The following is a 14,287-nucleotide window of genomic DNA, read 5'->3' on the forward strand; positions in this document are numbered from 1 at the left end:
TATTTGATAAATTGCATATATATTATAAATATACCAATTTATGTTATTAAATTTTCTTTAAGCACGTGTGTAAAGGTGTGAAGACGATGATTGCCAAGGAGCAAATACACAGTGTGTCTCAGACAGAAATATATGAATGAGAATGCCTTATAATTTATTATTAGAGTTTTAATACTATGAATACAACTAACACTTTTACACAAAGCATTTCATGACCGGTCATAATTATGTATGTTATATTATCTGTTATGTATGTATGACCTGTTATTGTATGTTATATTCCATTGTGTAATAAAAAGTTTGTATGTTTAGTGTTAATTAAGAAAGAATAAAAAATTAAATACTATGGTAACACAGCATAATTGATAAGTTACAGTTATCTTCGTAGCAGAGCGCTTTATATTGTTAGACATTCATATAATATACTTCATTGTTAAGTAAAACTCTAAACACTAGACATTCCTGTAATTTATTTCTACTTAGAATTGCATTGTAATTTATTTGCACTCTAAATTATGATTTACGTAAAAGCAGATTGACTATAATTGCATGAAATACATTATGCAAATGTATGATACATCTATAAAATTTTTACGTGCAAATGATAATGATAAATGATATAAGAGTATTAGTGTAGACACTGAATATTTTCTTTTAATTATAGAAATACTACTACAGTTAACGCTGTAATTACTGAAAAAGGAAAAAAATAAATTCAGTGGTGATACAAACGAATAATTATTGTTGTTGTAACAATGTGTCAAATTATTAGACAATCTTTTATATCTTTATTCCGTTGACTAGTTTCAGTTATGTATTAAATTCTATTATAACAATTACATATACGTGTAAAAAAAGTGATTGTCCAGGAGCGAATACCCAGTGTGTCCCAATTGAAGAAACAATTAAATATGAATGCCTTACAGACTTTGAACCTGTAGATGAAAATAAGAAAGATACAAATGAACTGGAGTGCAAAGGTAAAATTTAAGCATGTTTTAAAAAATTATCCAAATTATGAGTTAAGAATTACGTAGAAGCAGATTGACTATATCTGCATGAAATACATAATGCAAATGTATGATACATCTATAAAATTTTCACGTACAAGCAGTGATAAATGATATAAAAGTAATACTGTAGACGCTGAATATTTTTTTAATAATAGAATTACTACTACAGGTAACGCCGTAATTACTGAAAAAGGAAAAAAATTTATTCAGTGGTGATGCGAAAGAATAATTATTGTTGCTGTAACAATGTGTTAAATTCTTAGACAATCATTTTTATCTTTATTCCATTGACCAGTTTCAGTTATGTACTAAATTCTATTGCAGCAATTACATATTATTGCAAAATTGATGATTGTCCAGGAAAGAATACCCAGTGTGTCCCAACTGAAAAAACCTTTAAATGTGAATGCCTTATAGATTTTGAACCTGTAGATGAAAAGAAGAAAGATACAAATGAACTGGCATGCAAAGGTAAAATTTAAATATGTTTTAAAAAATTATCCAAATTCTGAATTAACTTCAGTATAGTTAACAGGTAAAGAAATCTCCGCTCTCAGCATTTTCACAGCAAATTATGCTACAGAACGTGCAACGTTCGTAATGTTGAAAAATTTATTAAAGACTTAGATAACTTTTTTTAATAAAAAGTGTAATTTGTATATAAGATCCAATTTTTTATTTATTTCAGGACGAATTATATCATTTACTATACGTAATAATTTAGAGCGACAGCGAATAAGAAAGATAATAAAATGTAAGATCTATAGATGCTATATTTTATAGTTTTTATATGGATTAGTTTCCAACATTATATTACTAAAAAAATTTTACCGTTATCTGGGTTACCCATGGTTTCGGCCGTCTGAAAGTATTTTGATTTCATTTTTAACCAATTTTAACAGTAGTCCATGATATTGCCAAAGTTCTTTATGTAATGAATTTTAGTAATAATATAAAGCCCATTAAATTACACAAACACAACGAAGTATTAAAGGCAACGAAGTATTAAAATAGTAGTATTAAAAGTAGGCAACGAAGTATTAAAAGTAGGTAACGAAGTATTAAAAGTAGGCAACGAAGTATTAAAAGTAGGCAAAGAAGTATTAAAATTATTTCCATTTCTGTCGTAAGATGAGATAGGGATTTCATTCTAATGCTCCATTACTTGTTGATAACCCTCTTGAACAAAAAACTTGAGCATTGCATATACTATTGCTCGAAAAAGGCGAACTTCACCACCAGTATTGATATAACACTATGCAGCGCCGTAGTACCGTTTATGTTTAAAATTTCTACAGCTATTTTAGAAAGTGTCAAAAATAAATTTTAGATAACCACTTTATAACTAAGTTATTATTTCTATAAAAATTCAAAGGGAATAAAAATGAAAATTTATTAACGCATAACTATTTTTTTGGCCGATATTTAAATTTTTTTAAATTAACCTAACAAAATGAATAATAACTATAGTGTTGCCAATAGATAGAGAAATACCTGAGTTCATGGTGCCACATAAAAGAAATATCTATAGATAAGTAAAAATTTATTAAATAAAATAAGCTTATTCTTTTTTGTATACCTAGTCAGTATTTTATTTTTTATCAAGAATATTTTGTCCCGATCACTGTGGATAAGAAAATAATTACTATGAAAGTTTATATTATCATCTCAACGCATTTAAATATTTGAAATTTTTCAAGTCATGGTATTTACTAAATTTTAACTATGTAAGCTAACATAGAGAAAAGTTAATACACTGGTGTCAAAAATTTCCCAAAAAATAAAGGGTTAAATTTTTTTGCAAGGCTAAAATTATTATTATTTTTTCTTTTTAAATGAATGACGTTAGAATTTCTCTTTTTCAAATTTCTCTTCTTTCTTTAAAAACTCTTCTTATTTAAGAAGAAAAACTCATAAGAGCTTTGTCTCGCTATGTAGTTTTGATCTTTTTAATCTAGGTCAAAATAATAACGTGCTTCTCGATACTGTCATATAAATTTTGAAAATCAATTGCAAAGTATACGGAAGGAAATTGAAATACATGGCAAACCGTGTTCTGCTTAGAAAAGCAGAAATTTAATCATGCTAGCTTTAAAAATTTGTTATAAAAATTTGTCACTGGATGGTCCTGTCAAGAAAATAATACAGAGTTTTAAAACTACCTAAGAATAAAAGAGTTTGTAACGATCAAAACCTGAAATTGTTTAGCCCACTGCCTTATTTGATAAATTGCCAGAAAGTAATGTTTCAATGTATCCTTGTTTCAGTATTAAAGCTTTGAGTTATATTCTCAGTATATGCATATCATAAAGTTATATTCTAGTGTGTTATTTTAGTTTAACCATACATCTTTTTTTTACCATTTTCTATTATAAGAAATAATAATTATTAAAAATTGTTTCTATAAAAATGATCTTTAGGGTAAACGTTTAGTTGTATAGGAAATTTTTCATACATTTATTCATAAAGTAAACTAAAAATTACTAATCATATTTTACACTATTCTGTTTCTGGATAAAAAAAGTTTCTGGATTAAAAAAAAATAATGTCTTAAAACATAAAAGGAATAAATAAAAATCCTCTAATATTTTAAACCTATTTATCACTTATGAGCTCATTGCGATGCTATTTGTATTTTTTACGACTTTATAATTTCTAGATAATTTCAAGTTCTAAGAAATCGATAGGCATGGTACTACTTTAAATTAAAAAAAGTTTGTTTTTCCCAAAATTATCGATTATTTATTTATGGTATGTAATATGCGTTCTCTTTGTTGCAGATAAATATAAATGTGAAAGCACTGATTGCTTCGGTGAGAATCAAAAATGCGTTCCGAATGGCAGTGACTATTATTGTGACTGCAATGAGGGTTTTGAACTGAAAGATAATAGCAAAAAAGGAACAAAATACATAAAATGCACAAGTAAGTAAGCCAAAAGTTGCGAAAAATATTATGAGTTTCATGAAAATTAAATTGAACAACTTATCTGAGGTTTAATGCATAATTGAATTTCTGAGATCTGGTGCATGAAACAACAATAAGTAATCAGAAATGAGCAACTAAAGACTCTTTAAAATAATAGAAGTTGATTAAAAAACATCCATGCCTTATTTGAAAATGTAGAGAATAAAGAACACCTTTGTATTTCAGCATCTGTTAGATACATCTATCTGTTTCAAAATATCTGTTTTGAGAAAAAGAAATGGTACCTGTTGTTAAAAAGAAACTAAATGTTTTGTCTTAGATTGTAAAAGTTTTGTACATCTACCATAATATTCCATGTACTGCGAGTTGTGAAGTTTCCGTCATGCGGGAGTTACTTAGGCCTCTGGAGTTACTTAAGCTTATATTGCTGGTACAATTTTGCGTACAGATCCTTAAAAGCAGAGTATGATTGTTAATTATCACTCAATTTTCATATTTTAAACAATTCAGAGTTGCATAAAAGGAATAAGTATTCCCTAGACCACGGATAAACGTTTGATTTAAAACCGCTATAACACTTCAAAGTCTATGGCAAGGTACAATAAGTAAGTAGCGTTTTTAGTATTGAAATGATTCCTATATGAAATACAATGAATACAATGATGGTACAATTAATACAATGGTGGTACATCGTAATTGATAAATTAGTGTTTTCGCTCGCTGCAGTATGCTTTTTGTTAGGCATTCATGTATATCTATCTGTAAGCATACGGCGATTATCGTGGAGCTAACACAAAGTGTACCTCAGACGAAAATACATTTAAATTTCAATGCCTTAAAAATTAAATGCTATGGTGATACTATTAAAATTTTCCAATTATTTTAATGTAATATGTAATTTAATATTTTTACGACGGATCTGCAGCCATTGCATCTTTTTGAGTTTATCATAAATAATTATATTGACAATATTATATATAATAAATTGTATACAGCGAAGTCTTCTTTAATTTAAACCATGTGTTCCATTAAATCATTTTTTTCAATCATCCATTATATCTATCTTGTAACACAGCGTTTCTCAACCTTTCAGTATTCGCGGTCCAGTTTTCAATCATTATTACAATATGTGTATTGAGTAATACACATATTGTAATAATGATTGAAACTGGCTCAACAATGACTCAACAATAATGTGTATTGAGTATTTTGAATTCTGTCTTTAAATTATTTTTAACTAACCGCCAAAACAAAAGTAAAGTAAAAACCAGCAGCAAATGAGATTGTAGAAACTATGTTTGGAATTAATTTTTCAAAACAATTACAGTCCATACCTCTTTCAAATGATACTGTTGCTCGTCGAATTGGTGATACAGCTGACAATGTAGTGTCAGCTTTTCTCGATGTTGCGTGACAAAATGTTTTCAATACAGTTTGATGAAGCAACAGATATTAATAAAGATGCTCATTTAATTGCCTATGTTTGATTTTGTGATAATATGTCAGTAGTAGAACTACTTTTCAGCAAATCAATAGAACTCAAAACAACAGCGCTGGCATTATTTGCTATTTTAAATGATGTTAGGAATGAGCAAACATAGAATGCAAAAATTGCATCGGAATATGTACCGATGGTGCTCGTTCAATATCCGGAAGGTTCGAAAATATACAAGCACTGGTAAAACAAAAATCATCTCAATGCGTCTGGACACATTGCATGATCCACAGAGAAGCTTGGACTTCGAAAGAAATGCGTCCTGGTTTAAATATTGTGTTAACTACGGTTGCAACCGTTGCAAATTATGTAAAAATGAGAACCCTGAGATCGAGAATCTTTTCCGCTCTTTGTAATGACATGGGTTCAGTACATTCAGAGTTACTATTTAAATGCGAGGCAAGTTGTTTATCACGTGAGAAATTTTTGAAACGTGTTATGAATTAAAAGAAGAAATCGCCATTTTCTTAGAAGAAGATAACAGACCGGAAGCCGAGAATTTTCACTATTGTTTATTTGTGATGAAATTGAGCTACTTGGTCGTCATATTCGAGAAATTACATAACTTGAGTCATCAACTCCAAGGAGCAAATACACATATGTTGGATACGAGTGATAAAGTTAATGCTTTTTGTAGAAAATTGGAATTGTGGGGCAGAAATTTAAAGCAAAAAACAAAAACAAAAAAAAACGTAACAACGTTTGCAAATATGGATAATTGTACTAAAACTTATAAGGATGAAAAAGAACATTTAAAAGTTGTTTTTGTAGCCATTGAAAATCATTTAGCCTTGCTGGCAAAGAATTTTAAAAAGTATTTTCCTGCTGACGACAAACTGATAGCAAGTTACGAGTGGGTTAGGAATCCATTTCATAAGACTCCCGAAGGACTCCCAATTGATAAGGAATAAAAATTCATAGACTTCTAGACAAATGGCGAAACTAAAATACAATTTAATAATAAATCACCATTTGAATTTCGTGCAGGAGGATCATTTTTCTTCACTGAAAATAAGGGCATTTCGTATTCTATTACCATTTTCAATATCCTACCTTTGTGAAACTAGAATTTCTGCTGTGGCTTCTTTGAAGACAAAATATAGATCACGGCTTAATATAGAAACAAAACTGAGAGTGGCTATTTCTAATATTAAGCCTCACCTCAAAAAACTTTGCTCTGCAAGGCAGGCACAAGGAAGTCACTAAAAACTATAATTTTTTTTTTAAAATTTAGTATGTTTTGATTAAGTAAGGAGGGTAAGCCAAAGGTGGCCAGTGCTCCTAACGTAGCCCCCCCCCAAATTAAAATTAAATTTATTTTGAATCATAAGATGTCCCTGCTGCATTGTAAATCTTGTATCTGAGGTGCACGAGGCTGAATATTTCCTTGAATGGCCTCCATTGTATGAAGTGATTTAATTTTTTGAAGTTGTCGTTTTAATTGACGGGTGAGAAGATATTGTTATTTATATGTGTTTAAATTCTTAGAACTTTGAGTTATGATATGTTTTCTGAAAGTATTTTTTTCTTTAACCACATTACTTTAATTCGAATTAATCTATCAGATTAATAGTTTTAAGTCGTGCAAGTGGTGACAGAGACCATATGCATGTTCCCAAGGTGGTCCAACACCAGTGCCACCTTGGGGACACTTGGGCCATCGTCGGAAACAAACGTGAAATCTATAAAAGAGTTAGTTATAAATCATTACGTAGCATATTATTTCTCAAAAAGGAATGATTGAATTGAATGCCATTTGATTTATTTCATTTTAAGCACATATGGAACTTTGGTATTTTTTAAATTTTTATGATATTTTGACGTTCTCTGCACTTTAGTAGAGTTTGCGATATTTTGTTTCAAGTGTTTTCTTTTGTTTGCATTTCAAACTAATTTTTCAGGTATTTTTTATTCTTGTGGTAGTTATGAGTGTTTTTGTGTTCGATTCTGGTATTTTCTTGTAAATTTGGGTATTTTTATGGTAGTTATGGATAAGGTTGGTTAACTCTAGTATGGTTATTTAACTCTTACTTGTTAGTTTATCCTTCTGAAAAAATGAACTCAGTAATTCCTGATTAATTTGCTAGTGACTTCACACAAGAGCTATCAATGGAAAATCAATAAACAAATTATACACACTAAAAACAAATATCTTTTTTAAAATCGGAAAACTTGTTCCTACCAGCGAGACACTTAAAGTGCCTTTTTAAGAGACGTTTGCCATTCCAAGTGTTTTTTCTAAAGATAATTTGAGTAAGTGAAATAGTGTTCACCTATTTCACGTACTCAATATGTGTCACATTTCAATATGTGGTTCACCTTTGGAACCTAGAGGAAACCTTAGGCGCAGAAGCATCAATTTTGAAATTGAACTATAAAATAAATGAAATTTTATTTTACAATTAAAAGTATGCATGGTATATATTAGAGATAGGTGTAAGATGTTACAGAAAAAAATTCAGTCAGGCAAACTTAATCAGAAAATTAGGAAAAATCCACAAAGCCAAGTCACCCTTGGCTCCCCACCTGAAGTTTTGGTTTAATAAGTTGTTTCCCTTTAATAAGTTATTTAATATGTTGAAATGTATTTCGTTTTCTATGTGTATGGGAGCTTTCCTTTCATCCAGTTAGTAAATTTTTTTAAATAATATTTCCGCTTGAATTTATTCTCGTCCCACCCCTCTAATGTGCTCGCGCCCCCTAGGGGGTCACGCCCCACAGGTTGAGAATCACTGTACAGATTTTAATAACCAGCGTTCCATTTTTTTTCTATATAACGACCTTTGCTTGTTTTTTGCAAATGGCCTAAGCGGGTGTGCTATAGGTGTCCCTATCGAAAAATTACCAAAGATCGAAACATGGTTTTTTTTCTGAATCAGGAGTGAGTGGACGGGAATTTAATATTCTTTTGTACTGTATTATTATAGTTTTTGATTCTTCATAATAAAACGGAAATTAAAATGATGTTTAGCTAATTTTACACGCGTTTCTTAAAGCCCTCCGAAGTAAGATCTTCTGGGAGGGATAAAATTCCAAGTCATCTTTTCCAAGGTAAAGTAATTAACTAAACCTTCATCAGAAAAATTAATTATTTTACAAATATGTTTCAATTTTGAATTCAAACCGATAAAATTTGTTTACTATTTAATATAAAATTTAGAACATTTTTCCAAGCTGGTCGTAAAATGTTTAAGTACAGCAATCAAGGTATCGGAAGTGGTAATGGTACAATTCAGTTTATTAATTCAATTTTTAAAGTGTACACTTTCTTCGATTTTTATACTAAGCGTAGTCCGCGCAAATCAAGACAAACAATAATAAATGTTAGGGAAACATTAACTCTTTCTGAGGACAAGCTACCCATAACTTGAGAAGAAAGGATGATCCAGTTTTTGAAACAAGTCACTCATTTATGAACTGTACCTGTGAGGCTGCGGCCTCTTAAAAGCTGAAATTTCAAGCGCACTGCATTTAACAATCTTTAAGGTTAAATATGAAGTAATTCTCTGTGCAAGCTATCAAAAATTTTACATCAACTAGAACCTTTCGGTAAAATAGGAGAATATATTTGAGCATATGATACAATAGCATTATCTAAACTGCCACTTACTGGCACTATTCCCTTCTCATTTGTGAATGGAGATAAATTACAAATATTACCTTAGAGGCCTTCTTTTATCATACAGAGGTTCTTGAGCGTGCTTGATAAAATAAATCTTTGATTCCTTTAAGAGAGTTTGGGAGACCTTTATAGTTAAGGGACCTCCGCGAGAGTTAGGGGACCAACTCTTGTATTTTTATTTATACAATTAAAATAAACCTGGAAATGTAAGATATAATACGATTAATTTTACTAAAATTGTCAAAATGTTCTAATAGCTTATTGACGTTGTTATTCGAATCATGAGTCACTAGGGTAGTCGTTGTACTGTTCTCACTCTCGGAAAATCTCTTTCCTCTCTCGCAGGATTATTTTATTTTCATCTTCTGCGAGGGATGCTATCTCGGGAACAACTTGCTCCAAACTTTAAGGACATTCTGATTCCATCAAAAATTTTGCATCAGTCCAATATCTGGAGCTGCTTTTTAAGCTGTCAACACTCATTCCTTGAGAGAGATAATTTGCAGGATTGTATTTACCAGCACAGTGATACAGTGATTGGCACTAGCACAGTGATGGGGTTTGTCAAACTAGTAATTTCATTAACACCATTTGAGACGGATTGTTTACACCTTATTTTGCTACCCTTAATCGAAAAAAGGTTTATTTTGGAGTCAGTCCAATGATATTTAACAGATGACCTTTAAAGATTGACTATCCTTTTTCACTTTAGAAGTTCGTGCTGCTAGAGCACTTGGCAGCTCTAATTTTGGCAGTCACATCGTTTTAGGGTAATACACTATTTTTTGACGTTAGACGTTTCACTGAACATTGCTAAGAATATATATGTAGTTGTAAAACAATGTTTTTCTTTACTTAAAAGTTTCAATGTTTTTATCAATAATAAAATTTCTCAATAAATAATTAATTATCACATGCAAAAAATTAAGGTAGTTATAGAAAAAAAATAAAAATAAACAAAATTTTTTATTAACAATTTTGATGATTATCAAAAATTTCAATTTTGTTTGTAAACGTAATATGTATCTTAATTTTGCTTGAAGCTATTACATTTTGTATACTTTTTAGTAGCAAAACATGTATGCAAAGACACTGACTGTAAAGGAGAAAATACAAAATGTGTAGAGGCTGGCAGCGATTACACTTGTGAGTGTAAAGATGGCTTCGTACCAATATATGATACTAAGAAAGGACGAAAAGATGTTATATGCATTGGTGAGAATTACTAAACATAAATATATATGTAGTAGTAAAACGATTTTTTTCTTTGCTTAAAAGTGTCAATGTTTTTATCAATAATAAAATTACTCAATAAATAATTAAATAACACATGCAAGAAAATAAGGTAGTTATAGAAAGAATTAAAAATGCACAAAATATTTTTTGAGAAAAATGTAATGATTCTCAAAAAATACATTTTTATTTGTAAGTAAAACATAATATGCAATATATCATATTTCTGTTTAAAGTTCTTACATTTTGTGTACTTTTTGGTAGCAAAACATGTATGCAAAGACACTGACTGTAAAGGAGAAAATACAAAATGTGTGCAGGCTGGCAGCGATTTCACTTGTGAGTGTAAAGATGGCTTCGTACCAAAAGATGATACTAAGAAAGGACGAAACTCAAGAGTGTTTTTTCGTTTTTTCAATAATAAAATTACTCAATTAATAATTAAATACCACATGCAAGAAAGTAAGAAAGGTTTAGAGAAAACTAAAAATAAACGAAATATTTTTTAAAAACTATTTTATAGATCCTCAAAAATTTCCGTTTTGTTTGTAAACATAATATGTATCTTATTTCTGTTTAAAGTTCTTACATTTTGTATACTTTTTAGTAGCAAAACATGTATGCAAAGACACTGACTGTAAAGGAGAAAATACAAAATGTGTGGAGGCTGGCAGCGATTACACTTGTGAGTGTAAAGATGGCTTCGTACCAAAAGAGGCTTCTACGAAAGGACATAGAGATGCCGTATGCGTCGGTAAGGATAAATAAACAGTTGTAAAACAATTTGGTTGAATAAATTTGTAAAACAATCAGGATGGTTCGTACCAAAAGACATTAGTAAAAAAGACAAAAAGGTGCCGTATGTATTGATAAGAATAAATATGAAGAATAAAGTTAATGAAATATTTACCTATTTGGATTGTTGCAATGAGTAATTGGAGTAAAATATTTTGAACTAAAGTTCACCAAATCTATGAAAATCTTTCGAAAAAAAATAATGAAAATAACGGAGTTAAAAAAAATGAATATTTTTTATTGAGCAAGCATAAATTACGTAGAATAAGGTCATGTTTTTTTTGAGGAAGCACACTTGATTAAACGACTGGCCTCTACGGCTTTCTTGACGTATGCACACTCCCTTATTGTAATTTTTCACGACCGTTTTTCATAAATGTTGCTAAATTTATTAGATACAGCTTTTGAATATTTTCTTTCATTGTACGGGTGGATGTAGTCTTGTTGACACCCATCTTTGACTTTAAATAACTCCATATAAAGATATTCGATTGTGTTTCATCACAAAAAATAGAGGGGCTTAATCGGATAATTGAAAGGTGGTGGTACAAGACCAGGTTACGTCTCATGCAGTAATTGGATTATTTCATGTGCTGTAACCCATGAAAACAAGCTCTATTTTTAATTATAGTCTGCTTTTTTACTAACCCTTAACTTTCAGCTCTCTGCATTTTATTTTACTATTAAATTAATAAATTTTCTATTTCCTTCAAATCTTGCATAAATTTGTGATATTATAAAATGCACCCGTCGCAGCGAAGATAATTCAGGTAGTCAACGTGATTTTGCATGTTGTATGTTTGATTTTAATTTAAAAAACTTAGAATTTTAGAAGTTTTAAAAGTGTTCTGAGAGTAAGATTAATGAAAAATACTCTTCAAATAATAATAATAAAAAAATTTCTTCGCAGATTAGCATTTTTTGTCTCAAAAATGCAATAAAAAGAATTCTGAAATTATTTTCAATTTCCGAAAAAGTTATTTGGAACCACCCATATTCATTGCTCCAAAAATCAAAATAAAAATTTAAATAATACCATAAAAAGAATCTTTTAAAGATAAAAAAAAGAAAATGTGTAAGAAAATAAGTTTTTTAAACTCTAAAAACAGGAAAGGTGAACAAAATATTGATTACACGATTTATTTTGATTTTTTAATGCAAGAAAGAATATTTTTCATTTTTCCTGAAAGAAAAATCAAAAAAAAAGAAAAAAAGAAAGAAAGAATAGAAAGGGGTCTCAAAACATTCTGAAGGTCAGATCAGTAAGTTTCTGAGTAATCGAATGCCACAATTATTAACGGAAACTGCTATTTTGATACTACTGATAGGGATAAAATAGGGATAGAGGTAACATTACTTTCTAGACAAGTGAGGTGTTTTTTAAGGCATTTTTACAAAGTCGATAAGGATTATTATTTGAATTTTATAAAAGTATTTTTGTATAATAAGCTCAATTTTGTATGCATCTGACATTGTTATCTAGTAAAGCGAAATATATTATTTCTTATGTATTAATTCACGCCGAATCGGTACCTAACAAAATTAGTGAGGCTTACAGTTTAAAGTTATAAAGATCTTAATAATGAATGAACAATATATGATAATATTTACTTATTAAATACTTATGTATTTAGCCGAGTTTTGTATGCATACTGAAGCATTTTTTAAAAATTAAGTCCTACAAATAAGACTTGATTGACAAATAACGTTTAAATCCTGAGAACCTTTGATATTTATACATGTCATTCAATTTATATAAAGGATTAGTCTAAATGAATCTGTTACTTACAAAGGTTTATATATTCGCAAGCATACGACGTACAAAGACAGATGGTATATGGAGAGATGCACACACTTACCCAGTGTTTGGAATATATTACAAATGTTCAATATGTGCATCCTTGATCACCTGACTCACAATCCAACCGTTATCCAGTTCCGGACATTCGCTCAATTACATGTTTCTACCACAATCCGACACAGGAGCAGTGATGCGTATCTTTGGTGTTGTTAGCATTCCTGGTGCATAAACTTTGCTAATTACAATTACAATTGAGATTTTGGAATGGAGGTACATACACGCTTACAAGTTGCTCATCACTGCTCTTGTGCCGGAAGTTATAGAAGCATGGAATAGAGGGAATGGCCGGAACTGGATTACGGTTGGGTTGTGAGTCAGGAGATCAAGGGTGAACATATTGAACATTTGTAATATAAACGAGACACTGGGTGAGTGTTTACATCTCTCCATATACCATCTGTCTTTGTACATAGTATACTTGTAAATAGAGGGACCTTTAAAACTGAAGGAATCATTTAGGCTAAACTAGTACTTATCGATTGAATTTATATACTCTTTAATACTACTTTGTAATTACTTTGAAAGGAAATAATTCATGGAACAGAAAATGTTATAAACTTCAGTGATTGGAGATACAAGAGTTTTAAGGATTTTTTTCCAATACAAGCTTGTGAAATGTATATAAACCAAATTATTCCATATACCATCTGTCTTTGTACATAGTATACTTGTAAATAGAGGGACCTTTAAAACTGAAGGAATCATTTAGGCTAAACTAGTACTAGCACTTAACGCATTTGCTTCCTGCGTTCATTTTTCAGAAATGTTAAAATTAAAATAAAGTTCAAAACTGCTGTTAAATGTTCGTAGTTATTAAGAGAAAATAAAATGAAGTTTAGAACAGTTTGATTATGCAAATATTTCGCATTTAAGAATCTATTACTAGATATGCAATCTGTCTAGTTATCTCTACTTTCTTAGCTCTTATCCATTTATTTCGCTTAAGACGTTTAAGTTCTTTTAGCTTCGTATTTTTGTAGTGGGATAAAAAAAAAAGAGTTTGTAAGCACCACGTATTTCTCCAAAATTTACTACAAAAAGTCATAAATTATTAACTTTGATAATTACGATGGTGAGAAACCTTGCGACAGTAAAGAATCAAAATTATGAAAACTGAAAGTGACTTCGAATTTCTTTTAATGATAACTGCATTTTAAAAAAGTGTTTGGATAAACCTAATATTCTAGTATTCTAATACTGAACAAAACATAAAACGAAATCCATAAAGCGAGTAGCAAATTCAATTGAACTTACACGTACTGGAATCTCTCAAGAATGATTAAGCATATTTTTTGAATAAGATTATTAGATTGCCTAATCTTTCTCTCTCTCTCTCTCTAT

At 29.8% G+C, this 14,287-nt stretch overlaps 1 protein-coding gene across 2 annotated transcripts in view; it reads left to right on the forward strand.

Annotated features, from left to right (window-relative positions):
- Positions 1–14,287, forward strand: part of LOC110281919 (adhesive plaque matrix protein 2) — an 83,051-nt gene that overhangs the window by 11,461 nt on the left and 57,303 nt on the right. The window contains exons 4-7 of one of the 2 annotated variants that reach the window (XM_071185085.1): positions 1,338–1,484; positions 3,794–3,937; positions 10,126–10,272; positions 10,898–11,044. In XM_071185085.1, the coding sequence (XP_071041186.1) occupies positions 1,338–1,484; positions 3,794–3,937; positions 10,126–10,272; positions 10,898–11,044 (585 nt within the window). The remainder of the gene's footprint in view (positions 1–1,337; positions 1,485–3,793; positions 3,938–10,125; positions 10,273–10,897; positions 11,045–14,287) is intronic. The other variant, XM_071185084.1, reaches the window with a different exon arrangement.

Source organism: Parasteatoda tepidariorum, chromosome 9, assembly GCF_043381705.1.
Source record: "Parasteatoda tepidariorum isolate YZ-2023 chromosome 9, CAS_Ptep_4.0, whole genome shotgun sequence".
NCBI classification, from domain to species: Eukaryota; Metazoa; Arthropoda; class Arachnida; order Araneae; family Theridiidae; genus Parasteatoda; species Parasteatoda tepidariorum.